The sequence below is a fragment of the Dryobates pubescens genome, chromosome 6, assembly GCF_014839835.1.
Source record: "Dryobates pubescens isolate bDryPub1 chromosome 6, bDryPub1.pri, whole genome shotgun sequence".
Lineage (NCBI taxonomy): Eukaryota > Metazoa > Chordata > Aves > Piciformes > Picidae > Dryobates > Dryobates pubescens.
The window spans coordinates 45,467,816-45,492,894 of record NC_071617.1 but is presented as its reverse complement, the minus strand read 5'-3'; the positions used below and the strand labels follow the sequence as shown (position 1 = coordinate 45,492,894).

At 47.0% G+C, this 25,079-nt stretch overlaps 1 protein-coding gene across 2 annotated transcripts in view; it reads left to right on the top strand.

Moving 5' to 3' along the window:
• Window positions 1–662: 662 nt before the first annotated feature.
• Window positions 663–25,079, top strand: part of LOC104303713 (uncharacterized) — a 60,848-nt gene continuing 36,431 nt past the window's right edge. For both annotated transcript variants that reach the window (XM_054162427.1, XM_009904383.2), the window contains exons 1-3: window positions 663–1,197; window positions 20,913–20,988; window positions 22,812–23,302. In XM_054162427.1, the coding sequence (XP_054018402.1) occupies window positions 1,093–1,197; window positions 20,913–20,988; window positions 22,812–23,302 (672 nt within the window). In that variant the 5' untranslated portion in view covers window positions 663–1,092. The remainder of the gene's footprint in view (window positions 1,198–20,912; window positions 20,989–22,811; window positions 23,303–25,079) is intronic.

The window sequence follows — 25,079 nt, the reverse complement described above, 5'->3', positions numbered from 1 at the left end:
AGTGGCTTCCTTTGGGTTTGGAGTGGCTTCAAGTGTATCAGTCAGTCCCTGATAACTTTCCTGACTGTTTTGCGAGAGAGGTGCTGGAGGACGGGCTATGGAAGTAGAGCACTGTGCTGATGCCTGAGAGCAGCTGGTGCAGCAGGACCCGGTGCCATCCTGGCTCAGCTCTTGCATTTGCTGTGACAAAAGGCAGTGGTGTTTCCCTGCTGCTGCAGGCCTTTTGCAACCTCGCTGGGTGGCTCCACGGACTCGAGGTAGGGTACACGAGTCTTCCCTATGGGTCCGTGCTCTGAGGCAGGGGACTGGACAGATGGGTCAGGGCATCCTGTTACCCTCCTGGGGTGGGCAGGCTCTGAGCCAGGATGCGGTGCTGCACAAGCATCTATCCGTTTGCTGCATCCTGGTCAGAGCCTACCCGGGTCAGGGGCCCAGGGAACGCCGCCCGTGCAGGGCCGCCTGTGCCCCTGCAACGCGCCCTCCCCGGCTCCCCAGGGACCCTCGGGGCTGCTGAGAGCGGGAGCGCGCACGGCCCCTTTAAGCAGAGGCCCCGCCCCGTCCCGCCCCGTCCCGCCAATGGGCGCCGCGGCTGCCGCGCCGTTTGTTACAAGTTTCCCGTCGCGATCAGGGCACGGGGTGGCGGTGCCCGGCGGCAGCGGGGCGGCGATGCCCTGCTGGGGCCGCCGGCGGCCGGGCTGAGCGCGTCGGCGGTCAGCGGTACCATGGGCTAAGGAGCCCTGCCGCCCCGCAACAAACGCGCTACGCAGAATGTGTCTTGTCCCCTGTAGCACGCTGCCAGCTGATACTTCCCTTCTTTCCGAAGCATAGCCGGGGAGGGGGTGGAAAACGAAGGAAGTTTGGTATTTATTCCTTAGGCTTGGGAAAAGGATTCCCTCTTCCTTCTGCCGCGGTGGGCTGTAAGGCAGAGTACGGTGGCGGAGGAAAGAGGGGCACATCTGAAAGCGGCTTGTCCGGAGCTCCCCGCCAGACCGCGCAGCTGCCGTGTACCTGGGGGTGCTGGATGCAAGCTCTGTAGAGCTCCTCCAAGCGTAGCGGCAGTGGCTCGGCAGATGTAGATGCGTGCGTGTGTGTATGCTTAACCCTTTCTTGGCTCTTCGGATTTGTACCATGCTGAAGATCCTCACAAAAAAGCTGAGGAACCAGAGTTTGAACGAAATTCAACCTTTCCAGCTAAAGGTAAGAGCAGCTGTTTTACTCATCGGTTGTTTTTTGCACCCCTCAGGTAACTTATAACGGGGCCTTGAGAAGCTAGTAACTTGCAGTGTTTATTATGCTGGGCCAGTTTCCTCTCACCCAATGTGCTCAGTAGGAACTGGCCTAGGCTGTATTCCTGTTACTAAAGTCCTATTCCTTTGCTCTCGGAGTTAGCCAGCACAATTCAGTAGGTGGATACAGAAAGGTGAATAAAGATAGATGTATCTGTCTGTTCTTCAGAAGTGTTTACTTTTAACGGGGTTTATGCTTAACTACATGGGCATTTGCCTGTCTAGTTACCTTTGTATGTGCAATCGGTAGCCCTACTCAGTCCTTGCCAGGCTAGAACCCACTGTGCTAGGTGCTGTAAAAACATGATTTGCCTATAAAGCTTTTCAGTTTCTTATTTGCATTTCTCTCCCTTCTGGTCCTGAAGGCTGGAATCCAAGCTGAGGTTTGCAGTTTGGCTCTCTGCGTTTACCCATGGCTCTCCAGATTCTGCCTACACCCTTTCTTAATGCTCAAAAGAAAAACAAAATCACAGATTCAGGATAAGGAATCTCTTACCCCTTTCTGCTAAATGCAAGGAAGAATTTTTGAGCCACATGCAACAGGATAAAAATGGAGTCATGACTGAGTTGCATGCAAGGAATTACCAGATCCTGTTTTGGTGATAGTGTTTTGAACCAAAGGATACTCCCTGAAATCAGCAGAATTACCCTGGATTGGCATCAATACTGTGGAAAGTGCAGCTCCTGGCCCCAAATCAAAGAAAGGATCTGGGAAAAGCAGCAGCCCTTGTTGGGGGCTGGGGATCCGTATACCAGACTCTAGTGAAGCCTTTTGTATGTGTTACAGAGGCAGATTGCCGTGTGGCTGCACTTCTGCAGCCACCCTGGGCAGGCGGATGGCAGTTTTGTTAGAAAAGTGCTGGTATTTCCTCAAAGTTTGCTGTGTCTGTGTGCTTCTTCCTGCAGGGATTGCACATTCTGAGACTCTTGGGGGAAGACTAGGTTCTATTTTTGAAATAAGGGCAGTGCTTTAGTTTGTAGTGGACCAATTCAGTGCAGAATACCCCTCAGAGGCAGTGGGGAGTTCTTTTGAACACTGAGTTTCTGGGCCTTGTGGTGGTGATTGCTTGCTTTTAGCTTTGTATCTTGGAGCTTCATCTTGTGAAACTCTCAGAACTATTGGAAGGAGCTTTCAGGGGTATATACAGCCTTCAGGAGGGTTGGATGTATGCAGGACAACCACCAGTAGTGGGTATCTGCAGCCATTTTGTTCATCTTAGTGCCAAGATTTTGTGCTGCAAACAGGTGGTCTGCATTTCTACAGGCTCAACAGAGAGACCTAAAACTGCTTCTTGCAAGACTAATGCATAGAACATCAGCGGTATCATTGCAGCCTACTGCAATGAGTGGTACAATGACTAGTATACATGTGTATGGGCAGAATGCCAGACTTTCAAACTCTGGGTTTATATACATTTTGTAGGCCTTTAGGGACCATGTGCAGCTGCCTGGTCTTAGTTAAGCCTTGTACCAGCATACTAATTGCTTAACAGAGTGTGTGGTTCTCTCTCTGTCTTAGGTATTGGGCCAGATCTCCTTGCAGGTATAGACTTGAGATAGGTGTCAAAAGTGGTGAGTTGGTATAGGAGCTTCCTGTGGCATGGACCCTGTGATGAGGTCAAATTTCCTTTACCATTTCCCTGTACTGCCCTCAGATGATGTGAGGCTACCAGGGGCAGACTGGGTTTCTGCCTTCTCAATTTCCTCACATGGGTCTGCATCTGTGTGTATTCTGGCATGTATGATGGCATGTGTGTTACTCAATGTCCAGTCTGCTGTCATTGAAACCTAGTGAAAAGATAGTCAGATGTGAGCATAAAATCAGGTCTGTATTAGTTTGGGTGGAGAATGGGCCACTAATTTTGATAGAATAAAACCAAACTGATCTGCAACCCATCCCTGGAGGTGTTCAAGAGGGGATTGGATGTGGCACTTGGTGCCATGGTTTAGTCATGAGGTCTGTGGTGACAGGTTGGACTTGATGATCTTTGAGGTCTCTTCTAACCTTGGTGATTCTGTGATCACCCCAAAGAAGAACTTTCAAAGCTTTAAAGGCTTTGCTTAGCTGTGCTTCTCCTTCATTATTTTTGCACTTCATGACCTTTATTGGAAGCTCCCAAATTGAAGGGAAAGCAAGCCACTCTTGTGTTCTAGCCTGCAGCAGTACTGCCATTAGGCGAAGACATGGGAGACTGTCCTGGGATAAACTGTCAACTCACTTCTGTAACCTTGGGAGATTTTTTTGGTTGAATTGACATCCAAGCTTTGGGAATCTTTTCACAATTAAATTTCTGCATACTGTAAAGATCTCATTTTGGTACTATGTGTCCAAACATCGTGTCACTGGGATAGGTCTTCCTAGTTTCCTTCACTTGGAGAAGCTGAGAGGTTGCTGTTGCCTCCTGTAAGTGAAACTAGGTAATATTCAGGCTTTGGGTGGTGATGTAATGAACTTTCCTTTTTTTCCCCTGCTGAAACTGGTCTTTAGACAGACAGCTAAGGCTTCTCAGAGGGCTGTGACTCAAGAGGTCTGCTGGTTTGTGCTGGTGTTGCTGAGGAAGTTAGTGTCCCTTTATTGCCCTTCCAACAGAAGTTGCCATAATGGGAGGAGAGGGATTGACTGATGCTTTGCCTGCTGTTGGGTTAGTGTGTCCTGCCAGCAGTTTCTGGTAAGTGTGGCTGGGCTGTGAAGTGGGGTAGTTAGGGTTCAAATTTGAACCCTTAGTCTTAGAAGGTTGGTTTGTGCTGTGTCTCCACTGGGCACTCATACCCCTCTAGTGGGGGTGGCTAGGTGGCAGTGTGTCCACTCCTGAGTTGTTGCACTTCATAGCCCAGACTATTGGTTTATGGTTCTTCAGCTACTATGGCTAAATCCAAGAAAATACTGTGAATTGGAGCTTTGTGTCTCAGCCTGCTGTTCCTCATCTTGCTTCAGCAGTCTGTTACTTGCTAGAGACTAGGCTGGTTTCAGAAACCTCTAGCTTTTGGCTGGCAGTTAGAAATGGAGAGCCAAAAGCAGATCTGACCTTACAGGTTAAGGCTGATCTTTGATAACAGCTAGCAGCTGGCTCTGTAACTGAGTGGACTTTGTGGAGCAGGAGGGAAGAGCAGTAGCAGGGGTTTGTTCCCATACTGCAGTGAAATCCTTCAAACAGGGAAAGGGAGTGAGGCCTGGAACTCAAGACCTGAATTTTTCATTGGCTGTCCAGTATTGCAGTCTTGCACAGCTTAACTCCTTTATAGTTTTGAACAAGTAACTCTGAGAAGCCTTTCTTGAACAGTAAGTCAGATTATTGAGGGAGCTTTTAAAAACGCATATCTTGGGGTTGCATGTGGGTTTATGTGATGGAGTACTGATATTGAGCCTTTAGAAGTACCCTCCAACTGACTTGGCAAGCTTTCTACAAATATCACGTTTATCCTTGCAGCTTGGGGCAGGGGTTTCTCACACACATTCATGTCTTCCAAAATCCCTTTTCAACTCTTGTGCCCTTGCATATTTGTGTAGTGGTTAAAGTGTAGGTGTCTATTTTCTAAGCTTTGCTTGCAAGCAAGCTCTTTGGGGCAGGGAGCATCTGCGTGGAACAGGTCTGAGCATTGCCAGTCAAACTAAGCCCATAATTAATGGCTCTGGGTGTTATCAGAATGTAACTGTTGGATTGTAGTGTGTTGTTAAATTAACTGGCTAGAACATGTTGCTGAAGGAAATGAAGCTCTTAGTGGCAATTCCATTCCAGCTTTGCTGTTGACACAAACAGCTTTGGAGGGAATTCAATTGATGTTCTTATCTGTAAAAGTTGTTAAATTACCTGTGCACTTGGCATATTGCTCTTTGTCCTGGGCAGAGGTAGTGAATACATGTTTCTCATTTCCATATGTTGATCAATGAAATGAAATCCTATGTGAATCTGAGAACCACACTTGTCTGCTACTTAATTTTACATTTGTGCTTCATTACATGGGGGGCAAGGCAACAACAAAGCCACTGTCTGCTCTCTTTACATACCCTTGCAGCTTGTATGTGTGTTTATGTATAGTGCTGAGGACCAGCTAGTCATGTCAGTTATTTTCTGTTGGCATCTGCATCTGGAATCAGCTGTGAGACTCAGGGCTGACTGGCTGGACCTCATAAGTTGACTAATCATCCCTATCTTTGCTAGATGAAGGGAGTTCAGCTGGCTGTGCGAAGGGAGCCTCAGTTATGCTGGCAGTGGATTCTTACTCATTGCCTTTGTAGTAGCTGGTTATTCTGCAGAACCATGAGTAGTGTTAGTAGTGTTACTTTTTTTTTTCTCCTCCAAACTGAAGAGTGAAGCATTATTGTTACTACTGATGCACAGTGGGCATGCTTTCAAAGAGCTGTGTGAGAGCTCCTGCTTTGTATAAATGAGGATGGATTAATTTCCTTCTTTCTTTGGGCTGGCTGCTTGTCATGTGGTCAGCCAGCCGCTGGTCTTCAGGCTGATTGTAGACAGCTTGGCACAGTGAAAAATTAACTTTGTCTCCTGTGATGTCTGAAGGTTTTCTGTCCTTCATGTTTGCTTGTGTTTTTCCTTCAAGTGCACCCTACCGAACAAGTTCATTTTTCTAGAGCTAGAGGAATCTCTTTTACATCGAACTTTGCTTTTCTTCCTATTTAGTACTACAGTACGGGATAAAATTAAACAGGTTGGAAAAGACCTTGGAGATACCTGGTGATATTAGATGCTTCTGGTTTGTCTTAATCTCATTCAGGAGGGGCACAGGCACTTGCATAAATGTCAGTACAGTTTTGCTTATTGGAATACCTATGAATATGTCTGAAGTTATGCTTATGATAATTTGGACTAAAACTATGTTAGCGCATTAGAGATGCTGAGATAGATACTTGGCCAAGGCGAATAGAATAGGCTGTCCCAGCCACTTGAAAACCCTGAGTTTTTGAGACTTCTGCCTGAGGCATTGTGAAATAATAGGTTTGCAATTCTTTCTACTTGGCTTCCAAGGTCTGACTCAAGGGCTGTCATGTTTCCTGTGCAAACATCCAGCACTGATAATCTCCTGTAATGACTGAATTCCAGAGAGTGGGACTTCAGCAGAATAGCAGTTATTGCAAATGCAGTGTAATGGGAAGCTTGTTGATGTTGGGATAGTTCAGTGAGACATCCTCTCAGATGACCTAGAGGACACAGTCTTACTGCACCAGGGGAAGCTTAGACTGGAGGTGAGGAAAAAGTTCTTCACAGAGAGAGCTGTTAGCCATTGGAATGTACTGCCCAGGGAGGTGGTGGAGTCCCTGTCCCTGTAGGTGTTCAAAAAGGGATTGGATGTGGCACTTGGTGCCATGGTTTGGTAGTCATGAGGTGTTGGGTGACAGGTTGGACTTGATGATCTTTGAGGGCTTTTCCAACCTTATTGATTCCATGATTCTATGGCCTTCTTTCTGACTGATATGGGATAGATTGGAAAAAAATCCACCCTCCCCAGTGTTATAAAGAAATCTTGTACTTTTAAAATAGAATTAACCAGGTTGGAAGAGGCCTTTCAGATCATTGAGTCCAACCTATCACCCAACACCATCTAATCAACTAAACCATGGCACCAAGCACCCCATCCAGTCTCTTCCTAAACACTTCCAGTGATGGTGACTCCACCACCTCCTCGGGTGGTGCAAATACACTGGTCCACACCAGACACAAAGTTAATAGTCATTCACAGAACCTTCTTCAGGCTTTTAGCTCCTGCCACCCCCAGATGACATTCGGCCATGCTAATCCAAAACAATTGGGAAGGCCCATTTTGCTTGTATTTCCCAACTCTTGATTGTTATTTCAACAAAACATTTAATTCTGCAAGTGTTACACATTTTGTTAAATACATTCAACTTTTTCATTGCATGAAAATAGATTAATTCATTTTTGCTTTACTGGACAGTGCAGTTCTGTTTAATTTCCTGCTGTTATGCACAGCCCTAGAGTTCCTGAGTTTGTTGCGTTGTTTGGGATGCTAAAATTTATCCCAACCAGGAAAGTGACTGGCTGGAAAGCAGCCCTGAGGAGAGAGACCTGGGGGTGCTGGTGCACGAGAAGCTCAACATGAGCTCTCAGTGTGCACTTGCAGCCTAGAAAGCAAATCAGATCCTGGGCTGCATCAAGAGAAGTGTGGCCAGCAGGTCATGGGAGGTGATTCTCCTCCTCTACTCAGCTCTGGTGAGACCCCACCTGGAGTACTGCATCCAGTTCTGGAGCCCCTATTACAAGAGGGATATGGAGGTGCTGGAGGGTGTCCAGGGAAGGGCCACGAGGATGATCAGAGGGCTGGAGCACCTCTCCTGTGAGGACAGACTGAAAGAGTTGGGGCTGTTCAGTCTGGAGAAGAGAAGGCTCTGAGGTGACCTAATTGTGGCCTTCCAGTATCTGGAGGGGGCTACAAGAAGGCTGGGGAGGGACTGCTCAGGATCTCAGGTAGTGATAGGACTAGGGGGAATGGAATGAAGCTGGAGGTGGGGAGATTCAGGCTGGCTGTGAGGAGGAAGTTCTTCCCCATGAGAGTGGTGAAGCCCTGGAATGGGTTGTCCAGGGAGGTGGTTGGGGCCCCGTCCCTGGAGGTGTTTAAGCCCAGGCTGGATGAGGCTCTGGCCAGCCTGATCCAGTGTGGGGTGACCCTGCCCATGGCAGGGGGGTTGGAACTAGATGATCCTTGCGGTCCCTTCCAACCCTGACTGATACTATGATACTAAAACAGCTTATATTTTATGTGAAAATAGAAAGCAGACTCAGGTCATGATTTTTTAAATCATAAATTTTGCAAAACAGCAGGTTCACCTTTTTTTTTTTTTAAGTAAAAAGCAAGACTCTCGTCCACTTAGGACATCTCTGTGGAGTGGTGAATGGGCAGAGTTAACCACGCTGCTGTAGCCTGCCAGTCTCTCTCTGTTCCTTGAATATGCTTGGTGTCAGAAGTGCTGTTGGGACACCTCAGTACTGGAACCAAGGGCTATGTTCCCTTTGTGGGAAATACACTCCTACTCCTACCTCTCTTATTCCCACATGTTCTTCTGTAGTCCTTTTTGCTGTTCAGTGGGATTTGGCTTGCTGGGTGTCCCAGCTGTTCCTAGCAACCAGCATCACAGGTATGCCTGCACTGGGGGCTTTTTCTGCTGCAGTGACTGTGGTACGTGGGTGTAGGCAGGGCCTGTTTGTCCTCGCACCACTGCTGACCAGCAAGCAGCCAGCTAAGCTGTTTTTGAATAGGCATCAGCACCACCCACAACTGCTCAGCATGAACACCCAGGCAAGGATTTAGAGAAAAGCTAATTAGTTGTGACCTTTATCTGCACAGAAAGCATTCCCTGTGCACTGTGAACTCTGCTGTGACCCAGGCCTAGAAGTGGATGTAAATGACACACGGCCCAATGTGACCTATGAAGAGCTGTGTCTATGCCAATCTGGGCACAGGCCTGCCCAGGCTGTAGCAACAGAGCACACGGGTGAAGCACAGTGCAAAGAAAGATTCTTCTAGACCAGCTTGGTCACCCATTGTGGGTGAACAGCTTAGGGTGCCTCTAGGCACTTCTCCCCTCTCTTAGTATGTTCTTGCTTTTCATATCTGTTATAACCTCCTTCCTGCCATAGTTTGTAGTGTAGCTCAGTATATACATCATGCTCAGTTGAACGTGTCCAGAGGAACACAACAAAGCTGAGGAGGGGTTTGGAGCACAAGCCCTGTGAGGAGAGGCTGAGGGAGCTGGGGTTGCTTAGCCTGGAGAAGAGGAGGCTCAGGGGAGACCTTAGTGCTGTCTACAACTACCTGAAGGGAGGTTGTAGCCAGGTGGGAGTTGGTCTCTTCTCCCAGGCAACCAGCACCAGAACCAGAGGACACAGTCTCAAGCTGCACCAGGGGAAATTCAGATTTGAGGTGAGGAGAAAGTTCTTCACAGAGAGAGCTGTTAGGCATTGGAATAGACTGCCCATGGAGGTGGTGGAGTTGCTCTCCCTGGAGGTGTTCAAGAGGGGATTGGATGTGGCAGTGGTGCCATGGTCTAGTAGTCATGAGGTCTTGAGTGAAAGGTTGGACTTGATGGTTTTTGTGGTCTTTTCCAACCTTATTGATTCTATGATTCAGTTGTTGTAGGATGGGCATTTTTAAGACAGGAGCATCTCTGGGAGCTGGCTGAGGCGGAGGGAGTAAATCTTAGGTCATTAGTAATCTTTTTCTTTCTCCTCCATAATTACTGCAGCACACCAAGTGCTCAAATAGGTGAGCTGTTGCTGCTCTGAGAGTTCCCTAGCAAAATGGGAATGCTACAGCGGAGTGCCCTTGTGTGGGTACATCGTGTGAGAAGCGTGCCTGGTGGTCTCTCTAGTCCAGTCATAATGGCTTCATGGAGGGGAGGTATTGGGGACACTTAGGATGTAAGAAAGTGTCTTGCTTGGAAGGTTTGAACCAAAGCTGCCATGTGGCTGTGTAATAATCCAAATCCTGGGTCTTCCTGATTGTTGTGGGTTAGCATGGCAGAATGTCATCTGGGGGTGGCAGGAGCTAAAAGCCTGAAGAAGAAGAAGGTTCTGTGAATGACTATTAGCTTTGTATCTGGTGTGGACCAGCCTATTTGCAGCCCCAGCCCTCTCCTCATTCAGCACTCTTAGCCAGCCAGCCCACCGTCTAAGCTCACTGTAGAAATAATTTCCTGCTGTCAGAGCCCCTTTCAGCTTGCCAAGGCTTGAGCTGTGGTTCTAGGAACAGAGATCCATGCCTGTGCCCCACTGATGTGCACTTTCAAATGAGTGTTGTCAGTGATATGTAGTCAGACCTGGGGAGGTGCCCCTGGTAGACTGTGAAGCTATGGATTGCCTTCCTCAAATGAGTTGCCAGTGTGTGGGATTGACACAATGGGATGGTTGGTAATTGTACCCAGCAAACACCTGAGAAGCCCTTAAAAGGTTTGCTTCGGATCACCTCCCAAGCCTTGTTACAGTGTCAGCCCATGTGAGAAGGCCTAACAGTTCAGGGCTAGAAACACTTCCTGAAACAAGAGGAATCCAGTGCCTGAGCCCAGGGTGTCCTGAGGAGGTTTTTAGAAGTCATGTCTCATTTCAGGAATGGGTTGTCCTGAGCTTTGCTGCCTGTCTGCAAGGTAGATGGTGCTTATCTGTATTTCAATTTATGAAAGGACAGCAGATACTTTGAAGTAGTCTTGAATATCTCGGTATTAATTAATATCCACAACAACAGTAGACAGACCTTGGTTTCTGATTTTTCTAGGGAACAAACTATTGGTTGGCCTTGGGGGTACTGGTCAATAGTAGGCTGAACATGAGCCAGCAGTATGCCAAGGTGGCCAAGAAGGCCAATGGCATCCTGGCCTGGATCAGGAAAAGTGTGGCCAGCAGGAGCAGGGAAGGCATTGTGCCTCTGTACTCAGCAATGGTTAGGCCACACCTTGAGTCCTGTGTCCAGTTCTGGGTCCCTCAGTTTAAGAAGGACATTGAGACTCTTGAATATGCCCAGAGAAGGGCAACGAGGCTGGGGAGAGGCCTTGAGCACAGCCCTGTGAGGAGAGGCTGAGGGAGCTGGGGTTGTTTAGCCTGGAGAAGAGGAGGCTCGGAGGAGACCTTACTGGTCTCTACAACTACCTGAAGGGAGGTTGTAGCCAGGTGGGGGTTGGTCTCTTCTCCCAGGCAACCAGCACCAGAACAAGAGGACACAGTCTCAAGCTGCACCAGGGGAGGTTTAGGCTGGAGGTGAGGAGAAAGTTCTTCCCAGAGAGAATTGTTAGCCATTGGAATGTTGGTTGATGGGTTGGATGCAATAATCTTGAAGGTCCTTCCAACCCGGTTTATTCTATTTATTGTTTTGATGGGGCTGTAGACCTGGTTTTGAGCTGCAGATTCAAGTTGGTAGTGGCATAAAGGTCCTATACCCTCACACTCATTTTGTGCAGGAGTCTGTTGTAACTTACCCCTTCCTACTGGGGGTCATACTGTTTCCATGATGCAGGCTGTTTTTTATTTAGCTGATATCTTTGCTTCTTGACATCAGAGGCCTCAGTCTACCAAACTCTATATGGGCATAAGTTGAGAAGAAAATTTCCTTGGGTGGAATGGGTAATTTCCTGCCTTGAACAAAAGTGCTAGAAAAGCAGCTAGATCCTCCAGTTTGTTGGCAGTGTATCTGGATGTAAGCTGGGAAAATGAAACAATCTCTCCATATCCTATCGCCCAACTATTACACACAAAGCCTAGTGGTTGTTTCAGACACTTGGCTGAGGCCAGGCTGTGTATGGGTTTCTCTTTTTGTTTTTTTTTTTGAATGGTGTTAACTTCAAATAAATAAAAGTTCTTTGGCCAAAGCAGTGTGCCCAGGTGGCCAAGATGGCCAGTGGCATCCTGGCCTGGATCAGGAAAAGTGTGGCCAGCAGGAGCAGGGAAGGCATTGTGCCTCTGTACTCAGCAATGGTTAGGCCACACCTTGAGTCCTGTGTCCAGTTCTGGGCCCCTCAGTTTAGGAAAGATGTTGACTTGCTGGAAGGTGTCCAGAGAAGGGCAACAAAGCTGTGGAGGGGTTTGGAGCACAGCCCTATGAGGAGAGGCTGAGGGGTTTGGGGTTGCTTAGCCTGGAGAAGAGGAGGCTCAGGGGAGACCTTCTTGCTGTCTGCAACTACCTGAAGGGAGGTTGTAGCCAGGAGGGGGTTGGTCTCTTCTCCCAGGCAACCAGCACCAGAACAAGAGGACACAGTCTCAAGCTGCACCAGGGGAGGTTTAGGCTGGATATTAGGAAGAAGTTCTTCATAGAGAGATTGGCCATTGGAATGGGCTGCCTGGGGAGGTGGTAGAGTCACCATCACTGAAGGTGTTTAAGAGGAGTCTTGATGGGGTGCTTGGTGCCATGGTTTAGTTCATGTTGGTGTTGGGTGATAGGTTGGACTAAATGATCTCAAAGGTCTCTTCCAATCTGGTTAATTCTGTTCTAAGTGAAATAATTTAGAGAGTTAAAAAATTAGCAGCTTCGATTTTTATACTTTTGTTCATAGAAAACCCTTTATTCTGGCTCAGACAGAGCAAGTTGCTCTTGGGATGCCCCTCTGATAGTTTGAAAAGCTGCAGGGTGATGCAGCTTTTCCCCTCTCTTGCTCCTTAAATGGTATGTGAGGGCACTGATTGCTTGGACACTTGCAGTAGCTATCTGTGGTGGGTGAGTTTGATCTGCAAAAACATTGTTGGGTTTTGTTCTGTGCATCCCCTTGTGCTGTGGCATTCCAAGTAAATGAATGTCCTGTGTGGCCCATTTCCATGAATGGCTCTAAAGTTCACTCATCCTGTGTTAGACCTAGAGTCTGTTCCCCCTGGTCCCTGGGATCCTGTCTTCTGCATGTGCTGGAGGTGAGCACCTGGGGGAGATGAAGTAAAGCTCCTATTTGGGCCTTGAGAACTTCTTGAGACTGAAATGCTGTCTGTACATTAGTAGTCCAGGGAAGTTTTTACCTGAACTTGCCCTCTTCCTCCACCAAATCTATGTAGGGTCTTTGTATACAGAATATCTGACAGTTTCACACCTTAACTACATATTGCTGAAGGATTGCCTGTTGTTTTAGAACCTCTCTTGCCACTCATCCCTAGCCCATCTCTCCATGTGTGCAGTTAAGAGGCCACTGCTTTGGCCAGATTCTTCCAACTAGGAACCACTTGGAATTACACAATACCTACCAGGAAAGGATCTGGTGCAGCAAGCCATTGCAACTTTTGACATAGCCCTACTTTGACTTTAAAAATGCCTTGCAGAAGGATCAAAGATCTGGTGTTGGGAAGACTACCTTAAATTAGTGGCTAGCTCCATAATAAAACATAAGAAGTTGGGTGTAAAACCACAGACATTGAGCAGCTCACATCTGCTTGCACTCAGAGGGGTTAATGTGGGATTTTTTAGAGGAGGAGAAGCCTGAAATGTCTCATGTGCTTCAAATGCATTTTCCAGCCTGACTGTAAGGCATTGTTCCTTGTGTTTGTGAATCTGGCTGGAGTTCTTTATAGCTGTGCAGAGGTGAGTGTGGAGTGAGATCACCCAACAGAGGCAGCAACTCCTCAGCTAATGAACTATCTCAGGGCAACGGCAGTGGGAAGGGCCTTTTCACGAAGGAATGGAAAACCTGTTACATGGTGTGTTGTTTCTGCCAGCTGCTCTCAGATGCACTTCTGTGGTGGATGGGACCCATGCAGTGCTGGGGAGCTGCTGTAAACTGTCAGAGAAGTTGGCCTGTGCAAAAGGACCTCATCACAGCTAGGCAAGTGGAGCAAGCGTGTGAATCAGGAGTGGATTTAAATCTCTGTGGCCAAAGCAGGAATGGTTGGCACTGGTGAGAGCATCCATCTTCAGTCCTCCTGTCCCTCAATCTTACCTGTAATGCTTGTACATACTATGTTGTAGGTGCCTCTTCACTCCGAGGTTTCCTTTGCACTGTCTTCCTCTTATGTCTGGGAATGTTGTCAGCCTGTGATAAATAGTTCTGCCTTCAATCTGTTTAGAGCTGAGATTCCACAGCAAATGGGCTGTAAATTACAGGCAGAGTTAAGGCACTGCATCTTAATGCAAAATGGATGAGGCCACTGTAATGAAGGTCTTTAATCCTTCAGGCTCCTCATCTTTCTGGACTGCTGTGCTTTGTGTTGTCACCACTGCTGACTAGTGCTGCTTCTGCAGGGCATGAGCCAGGGGAAGGCCAGGGCTTCATGCAATGAGCTACCAGAGCTGACTTCTTTTGCAAATGGATCTCTGCAGAACAAAGTGTTGAAGGAGTGTGTGGTTTCTGTCCCTATGGTAAAAGCTATAAACCTTAAGTGGCCTCTTAAACTAACAGCATAGTGATAGTTTGAGACTTTAGTAAAAGTTCTTGCTACTGGAAAGGATGATACACATCACAGCATGCAGCTGCACTGCTCCCTTGGCTCTCATACTGCAGAAGCAGTCTTGTTTTGTAATACATTGGAGTCTGGGAAGGCAAGGAGGAAGTTGGAGGATTAAAGGCCTTCCTTCGGTGGTGACACCACTGTCCCAGGCCCCATCCACTACCTGAGTGAGTTCTGGAGAGATTTTGTTTTATCTATAATTTCTAACACTAAGACCTGTAAAATCATGACCCCAAACATGACAGCATCTATATACAAATAGATTCTGGTACCTCTTAGTAGCTTTGAGGATAAACAATGGAGTTCTTTCAGATTTGGAGTGTTTTGAGTGCAAAGAACCAGAATCTGGGCGTTTTCTGCCTAGGAAGCTTTTTAAAGTCTAATTGTTTTAGGCAGTAACATTGGTTTTGTGCTTTCTATTGTCAATGAAGTTTGACTTGTGGGAGGAGTGTGTATAGATGTGTTGGTGCCTGTACCATTGCTCACTGCTGGGTAGAACTGAGGCTGTTCTAGTCTCTTTGCAGCTACTGCCTTTTGGAGGTTTATCTTGAGTGGAACTGAAAAGGATGTTCTTGGTTTTGTTAGGTTTTGCTCTTCTAACACTATTTCCCCAGTGCTGCAGGCTGGGGTCAGAGTGGCTGGAGAGCAGCCAGGCAGAAAGGGACGTGGGGGTAGTGGTTGATAGTAGGCTGAACATGAGCCAGCAGTGTGCCCAGGTGGCCAAGAAGGCCAATGGCATCCTGGCCTGTACCAGGAGTAGTGTGGCTAGCAGGAGCAGGGAAGTCATTGTGCCCCTGTACTCAGCACTGGTTAGGCCACACCTTGAGTCCTGTGTCCAGTTCTGGAACCCTCAATTTAAGAAGGACATTGAGGCTCTTGAACGTGTCCAGAGAAGGGCAACAAGGCTGGGGAGAGACCTCAAGCACAAGCCCTATGAGGAGAGGCTGAGGGAGCTGGGGTTGCTTAGGCTGGAGAAGAGGAGGCTCAGGGGAGACCTTATTACTGTCTACAACTACCTGAAGGGAGGTTGTAGCCAGGTGGGGGTTGGTCTCTTCTCCCAGGCAACCAGCTCCAGAACAAGAGGACACAGTCTCAAGCTGTGCCAGGGGAAGTTTAGGCTGGATGTTAGGAAGAAATTCTTCACAGAGTGATTGGCCATTGGAATGTGCTGCCCAGGGAGGTGGTGGAGTCACCATCACTGGAAGTGTTTAGGAAGAGACTGGATGAGGCACTTGGTGCCATGTTTTAGTTGATTAGATGGTGTTGGGTGATAAATTGGACTTGATGATCTCAAAGGTCTTTTCCATCCTGGTTTATTCTATTCTCCTGCAAAATCATCTCAGCTTGGCAAGGGGGAGATTTAGAAGAGGAGGTTTGATGCAGACTTTGGCTGCTGCAAGAGAACTGATGAGGGACAGATGAGAGAGGGCAGAGGTATAGAGTCCAGCTGCACTCTGCAGGTTTTGTCTGAACTGTGTTTTGACCAGTGCTGGAGCCAGCCCCAATGCACTTGTCTCTGCATAGAGTCTTCTGATTCACTCTGCTTGCAAATGAGGATCCTCAAGCCTGGGGCAGTGCCCTGTCATTTCTGTAGTTCTGGTCAGGTTTAGTCACAGTTGTAACTTCTTCCCAGTTGATAAGACCTATTCTTGCCAAGCAAACAGTGTACTCAAACCCATATTTGTTCATGGAATTCTTGCACCTGCCTACCACTCACTATTCTGTGTAAGCCTAGTGTTTTCCTTACAAGATCTAGGTAACCCAATTTAAGCCCATGCTTCTGAAAATTAAGTTTGCTCTCTGGTTAGTGACTCCCCGCCCTGCACCCTGCGGGTTGCCACTCGCCATGCTTGCCTGTGCCAGCGTGAGCATTCCATGGAAGCGGCCGTCTGTATTGTTACAATATAGACTGACGCTGCTTGCCTCATCTCTGAAACCACTAACAGTTAAGTAGAATTACGGCCTATGCAGAAGGTAATGTCTGACTAAACATGCAGAATTGCTACAAAAATAGGTCTTTTGCAGTTTTCAGCATGGGGCAGACATGGAAAACCAGGGCCTTGGAGTGCTGTCTCACTGGCCCATGACTGCTCTCACTGACTCACCCGGACGGCTGCTCTCTGAAGCAGGACAATGTTCAAGGGTTGTGAACTCTGAGTTTGAACTGTAGCCATTTGCAAGCAAATGGGGAAAGGATTTTGAAGGCAGAGCTATTATGAAAATTAGAAAGGAAAACAGTAATAATAGCAGTGTTAACAAAGAGTTTAGAAAGGTTGTCCAAACTAGGACTGTCCTGGCTGTAAGTTGAGCTGTTGAAGGAACCCAGCTGTAATACCCAAATCAAGTCTGGGCAGTTGTCTCACTTGTGAATGTTTGAAGACTTTGTTTCCAGCTCTGCTGCTTTTCTTGAGGAGAGCACAAGCATGACAGCCTGTTTTGTTAGCAAGAGTTGTCCCTGTAATGCTGAATAACTCTAAAATAAAGGTTTAAAGGAGAACTTGTGACAGGAGCTAGATATTAATTTGAAAAGCTGTTTGACTCACCCCTTCCTCCTTCCTCGTTTTTCATGGCTTAAAACTACCTATCAGGCTCTCAATCTACCTCATTTTCCCACTCTCTAATTCAGAGTTTCTTATAATTGAGAGGATGGCATCTTGCTCATTCAAGATCAGTGTCCTATGGCAACTGCAGCAATTGTTGACGTGGCAGAATGATGCTGGGGAAACTTAATATGGCTTTTTCTTTTTTTGGCAAAGCCAAGCAGTTAAGACAGAAGAGCCACTAGCAGGGCCCTGTGTAGAATGCCTACACCTTTAGCAGCTGCTCTGTAGGCAGCATGGTGGGGAGAATGTAAGGGAGCACTGGGTTTAATTTCTCCAGCCTGAAGAAATGGAAACAGGTTCCCCATAGCAGAGCTATCAATAGTCATTGGTGAGCTCATCATTCCGTTCTGCTTTTGTGCCAGTAACCAGTGAGTGAGAGCAACTCGGCAAAGTTTTCCAGGGCTTTTGGAAGGAAGTTTTACTTAGTTGCAGAGATTCCTTGGAGTACCAGAGCGAAAATGAATGAGCCTGTTGCAAACAGCCTTGTAGGTGGCAGCACAGGCAGCATTCGCCTATGTTGGAGAAGCCACCTTCCTGGAGGTAACCTCCCTCCCTTCTGGGGGGAGATTGGGAATGATGCCCATGTGCAATGAAGCTGGGAATGGGCATTTACCTGTGGTTAGTTGTAACGTTGTCTTCTCTGCTCCTATTGCACAGAGCCATCTCCACTGCACCAAACCGACCCATTTTTTAGGATAACATAGACACGAGTGAAGCCTTTTATGAGACATTTGTTCCATCTTAAAAGTGAGATTCCTTTCTCTTTGGTAAGCTCTCAGGTGATTTTTGGTGTAATTGCATTATATGATAGCAAGTTAATTTCTCTTCTGTAAGCAAAAACTTGCTTTAACAGGGTGGAGGTTCTATTCTATTCTATTCTATTGGCTGGTGCCTATTAGTACTTCAGCCTCTAAGGGTCGCAAGGACACTTTAGGACCTAGGCAATTTTAGCTACAGCTAGCTATCATTACTTGGTTAATAAGCAGTAGTGTGATGAGAAAGACAAAGAATTTCCTGCCTTTAGCTGTTTCTTATCTGCTGGTTTTCCATTCATATTAAATGCTCCTCAAGGGTACAAGCCTTGCACTCAGTTATCATTAAATGCCATCTGGTTACTCCATGCAAGCCTTCTTTCCTTACTGAAGATTGATGCAAGATGAAATGTGTGGGGAAGCTTGTCTATGATTCCATCTGGCTTGGTAGGAGTCCTTAGCCTGACAGAAGGCATGTCTGGTGCCAGAGCTGAAGGTATGAGACTGAGATCCTTATCAAGAAGATGATCCTTATGAAGTCTTCAAACTTCAGATGTGATGCATTTCCTGAAGAAATACTAGGGAGTGGATGGGCACCTGTCCTTTTTGTTCTGTGGCTTTTGTGCCATGGCTTGTAAGCATTCACATGTCTGTGTGAATTGAGGATTTTCTTTTCTTTAATTTAGCACATTAAGTATAGTGGACACACTTGGGCATTCTGTTTTGGTTGACCTGGCTTGACCTAGATGATACCAAGAGGTACGTTCTAGGCTAAACAGTTCTGTGATTACTATGCTGTGAATGAAGCCATGATATAGTGGGATCTTTGACATGGAGATCAAGTTTTTTTGCTATAGCAGTGCCACAGTTCTGAGTTTGAGAGGAAAACGTGGCTGTGCTTCTTCAGACAAAAGTAAATCTGTGGCTAATATAAGACAGGGACTGCGCAAGGGAAACTGGAGGCCTGAACACAATACTGCTATGTTTAGAGGAATGCGTTTGAAGACAGGAAAGTGTTACTATGAAAGCCTGGGAAGAGTCAAGGGAGAGAGCATTTATTTCCAACTAGTCAGAGCTTTAGTCTTTGATTCCCTATATCATTATAGTCCCTGGAAATTCTTGTTATCCATACAGACAGACAATTCTTTTTTGATCTTCCACTAAATCAGAAAATATTTTCCTTCTTTGCTATTCTTTAAATGACTTTCCCAACTGTCAAGTAATGTACAGGGAAAGTGGCAGAGATTTATCCCCATTACTGACACTCTAAGTAGATGCAAGGGGTTCTCTTCCCTATTGTAACTACAGTTTTCTTGTACACATTCACACACATGCATCATTTAATAAAGGCAGCTGGCACTGAGGAACACTGCCCAATGAACAGACTTCTAGTTGTCCCCAGAACAGGTATAATACCTTGTTTGTGCCATAGTGGTTCATAGAGGGGACAGCTGACACTGAGGTGCCATTGTACTAGCTGCTGTACAGACAGTGGTGCTGTCTTCTCTACAAAAGCTAAGGCTCCAATTCTAACTCAAGAGGTACTGACCTTAGTCTGTGGCTCATTCCCACATAAACCCCTTTCATTTGGATGTGGCAGGGTTTTCAGTGAGGTTTAACAGTTCTGTGTGGAAAAACTAACAGTTCCACGTTTTGTACCATGTAAATGTCAATACATGGCATGGTGCTGCTTTAAAAAAGAGGCAATGACCTCTAGCCCATGCAGGTCAAAGAGCTACTGCAAAATGTCACTGGCTTGAGATGCTTAAGTTAGTTGTACTTCAGTCAAAGATTGACTTTGGAAGGTCTTTGTGTCTGCCAGTCTAAAAATATTCACTAACCTCTGTACAAATTCAGTTTTGCTAGCCTCTGGATAAGACTCTTAGCCACATGAACAGAGGACTCAGTTCATGTGAGCAGATAACTCTCCTTTGCCAAGTCCTCCCCAGGCTCAAAAGCAGCCCAATACTAATCTCATGTGAGTTGCCTCAAACACTTCTCCAGAGGCTTTGTTTAGAGCGCCTGTGAGAGAAACATCTTCCAAACAAAAAGGTACTGAGTCTGTGGACTTGATCCCATAGTACATTCCAAAGAAATTAAAGTGTTAGGATGACATGAAAGGCTTCATGGAAGTGTCCTCTCAATTTAAGAAGGACTTTGAGACACGTGTCCAGAGAAGGGCAATGAGGCTGGGGAGAGGCCTTGAGCACAGCCTTGTGAGGAGAGGCTGAGGGAGCTGGGGTTGTTTAGCCTGGAGAAGAGGAGGCTCAGGGGGAGACCTTATTGCTGTCTCCAACTACCTGAAGGGAGGTTGTAGCCAGGAAGGAGTTGGTCTCTTCTCCCAGGCACCCAGCACCAGAACAAGAGGACACAGTCTCAAGCTGCGCCAGGGGAGGTTTAGGCTCAAGGTGAGGAGAAAATTCTTCACAGAGAGAGTTGTTGGCCATTGGAATGTGCTGCCCAGGGAGGTGGAATCACACCAAAATAAACCCCAAAGAAACAAAAAATTGCAAACAAAATCCCAACCACAAACTTTTGGAGCAAGATAAGTAGGGTTTTCTCTATGTAGGAAACTTGACAGCAAGTGGCGTCTATCTGGTCTACAAAACTTGGTTGCAGATCTCTCAATCCTTCTCAGGAGAAAACTTCTAAGTTTGTTCAGTGTTGGAACATGTTTTGAGTAATTTGAGTATACAAGTGTCTTGGTGATCCAGAGCAAATGTTCCTGAGATGTCCTGATAGACAAAGCATATGAATCAATTACTTCTGGGGCATTGAAGAGTCTTCAGTGGTACTGTAAGAGTCTGTGCTGGTGGGAACAGCAACATATTGCTTGCATTTCTTCTATTTCTAGTACATTTTTCAGAGTTGTCCTTTGAGAAAGCAAGATGAGTCTGTTCTTTGGCTTATCTATGAGTGTGTGCCTTCAAGGGAGAAGTGTGGGTGCACATATAGGATGGCTGAAGTTGCCATGCCACTTGCATTTGGGGGTGTCTAGCAAGGTGATAGTGCTGTTGGCAGAATGTGTATTTGCTTTGGTGATGGGTTTTGGAGATTCTGCTGTCCATGTGATGTGGCTGTGGTATGGCATGGTAGTTACAAACTGTGTCTGGGGAGCTAAGGGCAGGGTATGTTCGTTGTGCTTGGGGAAAGTTAGCAGTGCAGTAAGGTGGAAATAGTGGTGGGCTGTGTCTTGTGTTGCTGCAAGTAAGAGGATATGATGGCAGTCGGAGATGGGGAGATGAGGATGTGTATAGAGGGAGGTGCTATGGCTGTGTGTGTGGTTGGGTAGAGTGGATGCCTGCAAGATATGAGAGGGGGAGGGGGGGAACAGGAAGGGTAATGCTCAATGTTCACAATGAAACTTTTTCTTTCTTTCTTGTCCCCTAGATCTCCTACCCCCAAAGTGATGAGGACAGCGACGACTCTGAGGGAGAGAACCAGGAGCTTGCTCAGATCGACAGAGGTAATAGGATGAGATAGGAGGGTCCTGGGATGCTGCAGCTTAAGTCCACTTTGCTTTTTGGTTGTCTTCTTGAAAATGCCTTCCTTGCTGTCCTGTGTACTACAATCAGATGCATTAAATCAGTCATATTGAAGTCTTTGGGACCTCCCAGGGAGAAGCTGATGTTACCAGATGCAGCTGTTGCACTTTCCTTACCAGAGGTAGATGTTGTTAACCACTAGTTAAGGCCTCAGTGCTGCAGACACATAGACACAGATGCTGTTGGATCAGCAGCAGAGTTGGAACTGAAAAATCATCCTCTGTTCTGTGCCTTACAGCTGCATCACCTTTGTTCTAGTTTTCCTCTTCCTTGCTATTTTAAGTTTTGACCTTCACTTTCCTCCTTTCCCTAGATGCTTAGCTTGCTCTCTTCCTCCTGTACTGCTGGTATGGGGCAGCCCTATTCTTGAATCTAGGTGAGGGTCTTTAATAGATGAAACAGGTGCTCTGCTATTAAATTTTGACCTGGCATGAAACAGCTTAGAGCTGCAGGTGAAAACTGTAGTAAATACATTAGTTGAGCTATGCTAAGTGTCTCTGTTTGTGCCTCCCTTGTGTTTTATTGTTTTTTAGCCAAATTCAAGTGGATTCTTATGCAGAGGCAGAAGTTAAATTTCTGACCCACAGAACATATCCTGTCAAAATTCAAATCCCTGCTCCATGTGCTTAACATAGAAATAGCTCAGCAGAACAAGGTAAAGTGTGTCCAGCTTATGGCTGAAGGTGTGGTTTCTTGTATAAAAATCTTTGTAATAGAAAGAGGACTTCCACCTCCAGAAACCAGATCTCTATTTGAGCCACAGACATGTGTCTTAGAATAACAGACTTAACTTGCCTCCTGTATCCTGGGAGCTAGTCACTAGAACTCAGGTGTTTGGATACAGGCAAGGGCTTAACATATTTGTAAGACCACCTTGAAGGGATGAGGTGGGTGGCAGGTACATGCTTTTACTTTGAGACTAGGCTTCCAGGTGACGGTTTGTGAGGGGATGTCCATCAGTCTGGTCTAAACAGAGTCCTAGAACCTTCCAAAGGGAAACATTAAGCTAGGAGATGGTTTCCTGGGGGATAAAAAGGTGGGAAAGCATCTCGGAGGTTTACCTGGGAGGAGGTAAGAGGTCTGCAGAAGCCTGCATCAGAAATAGTGTGGCCAGCAGGAGCAAAGGAAGTCATTGTGCCCCTGTACTCAGTACTGGTTAGGCCACACCTTGAGTCCTGTGTCCAGTTCTGGGCCACTCAATTTAAGGAGGACATTGAGACTCTTGAACGTGTCCAGAGAAGGGCTGTGAGGCTGGGGAGAGGCCTTGAGCACAGCCCTGTGAGGAGAGGCTGAGGGAGCTGGGGTTGCTTAGCCTGGAGAAGAGGAGGCTCAGGGGAGACCTTATTGCTGTCTCCAGCTCCCTGAAGGGAGGTTGTAGCCAGGTGGGGGTTGGTCTCTTCTCCCAGGCAACCAGCACCAGAACAAGAGGACACAGGCTCAAGCTGCACCAGGGGAGGTTTAGGCTGGAGGTGAGGAGAAAGTTCTTTACAGAGAGAGTTGTTAGCCTTGGAATATGCTGCCCATGGAGGTGGTGGAGTCAGCGTCCCTGGAGGTGTTCAGGAGGGGATTGGATGTGACACTTGAGGCCGTGGTTTAGTTAGTTGTGAGGTGTTGGGTGACAGGTTGGACTTGATGATCTCTGAGGTCTCTTCCAACCTTATTGATTCTGTGAAAGCAGGCCCAGTTTATTAGGGTATGACACACAGACCTGCTCTGCCACTCCTCTGTCTCGTCCTCCTACCAGAGAGAAGACGGAATTGTACCTTGACCCCCCTGGCCACCAACCAGCTGCAGAACCAGGAGAACCAATGCTGCAAGGTTCGGGCCCTCTTCCATGCCAGCCTTGACCGCCACAGCTCGGAAGAGGAGCTGGAGCGCATCAACCGAGAGTTTGCCGCTGAGAAGCGCAAGTGGTCCCAGGTCAGCAGGCTTGCCTGCTGCAGTGACAGCAACAACACCTCCTCCAGCGACGACGAAGTGAAGAACTTGTGCGCAATGTCCTTCCAGCCTGTGGCAGAGCAGGCTGATGGGCTGCATGCCAGCCCAAGCCCTGTGCTCTTCAGTGCCTCCCCTCCCAAGAGACTCCAGCCCCTGCTGCGGAGCCCAGCCTCCAGACCTCTAATCTTCACAAGCGTTGGGGCAGGCCTTGAGCAAGTCATGCCTTGTAAGAGACATCGACAAGGATATGTGGACAAGGTCAGCAGGCCTAGCCTTGACCTTGAAAAAATGCAGCAGGTAAGGTGGAGCCTCCTATGAGAAGAGCAGTATCGCTTGAGAAGATGCAAGCAAAGACAGAAAAGGGTTCTTGGGGCAAAGTTCAGTAATATAGGGCTGCTTCTCTTGATATGTCTTCAGGGGGATACTTCTGCTGCCTCTCTAGGATGAACTAGACCTAAGTGTAGATATATCTGTTGAGTGGAGGTCAAGCTGCTGGTGCTTGAATGGCTCTTGCTGCTGTTAGGAAAGCAGTGCCCAAACAGGGCACTGAACAAAGTCACTGGAGTTCACTTTTTGTCAAGGTACTCCTGATGCTGTGGTCTGACCCATACAACTTACTCCAAAATAAAGTAATTGCCTAAGTGTATATAAAGAAATAGCTTTGTCATGAAAGCAGTTGTAGGCTTGATGATGGGTATTTCCACACCTGTGGACCTCCTTAGGCTGAGGTCTCTTGCTGAACTTTTGTGGAGGCCTGGATTAGAGGTTTGTAAGTATGAGGAAACTGCCTGCACCTCTGCAGAGGCTGGGAAATAAGGCATGCCTAGTACTGCAGGGGTCTCTGTGGTGCCCATCTGGTGCTGCTCTTCCAGCAGGTACTGAACTGAAATACTAACTCTATAGCACTCTGCATTATTTGTTTTTCTTCTTGCACTGGTGTAGTGTCAGTTTGAAAGAGATCTGCAGACATCTGTTGACCCCCAGTAAATTGCAGTAAGTTAATTATTTTCAGTGCTGAATTTCATTAGGGAAGAATGTCACTCTGTGTAGTTGGTTGGAGGTACTCATTAACAGCACCTTTAAGCCTACAAGAGGCACTAAAAGAAAGGAATATGTATTCATTTTTTCCAAGCTCTTTAGAAGTGTCACCCCTTCATTTCTTCATTACATTGCTGCTTGTTCTTAGTCCTGCTGTCAGTGTATGTCCCATGAATACATAATGCAGAGACTGGTAGTTTTTGTACACTTTTCCCTTACCCCCTCTTTGTCCATCTAGACAAGTATTTACTCCCAGAATATTCAAAAGCTCCAGCCTTGCATTTCACATCATTCAAATCTTCTACTGATAGACTTTAATTGGTCTCACATCTTAATGAGAGGAGAAGAAAGTTGGTGAGCCTGTGCCTAGGCTTTTTTCCTTCCCTCCCCTCCCCCCCAGCTGAGAGTATGTGAGTAAATGGAGACATGTTCCTTCTGGCCCAGATGTTTTACCTGATTTCTGTCCCAGTCATAGCAGCTACTTGTTCTGCCTTAAGTTCCTTTCAACAATGTTTTTTGGGACTGTGGTGTGCAGCTTAGGGGCGAATTTAAATGAACTTTCTAAACTGTTGTGTGATGTGGTGTTTTTTTTCTGGGAAACCTCATGAAAATTATTTGCTTCCTCACCTGTCTGCTGTCTGTACTTTTGGACTAATTGTGGCAAAGGTTTTTGCAAAAGAATTAAATCTGGAGTGGAGATGGAGGTATGGTTTTTTTAAATAGCATTTTTACTGTAGATGTCATTAACAGGCAGAGAGGGACCTGGGGGGCCTGGTTCATAGTAGGCTAAACATGAGCCAGCAGTGTGACCAGGTGGCCAAGAAGGCCAATGGCATCCTGGCCTGCATCAGGAACAGTGTGGCCAGCAGGAGCAGGGAAGTCCTTGTGCCTCTGTACTCAGCACTGGTTAGGCCACACCTTGAGTCCTGTGTCCAGTTCTGGGCCCCTCAGTTTAGGAAAGATGTTGAGTTGCTGGAAGGTGTCCAGAGAAGGGCAACAAAGCTGGGGAGGGGTTTGGAGCACAGCCCTATGAGGA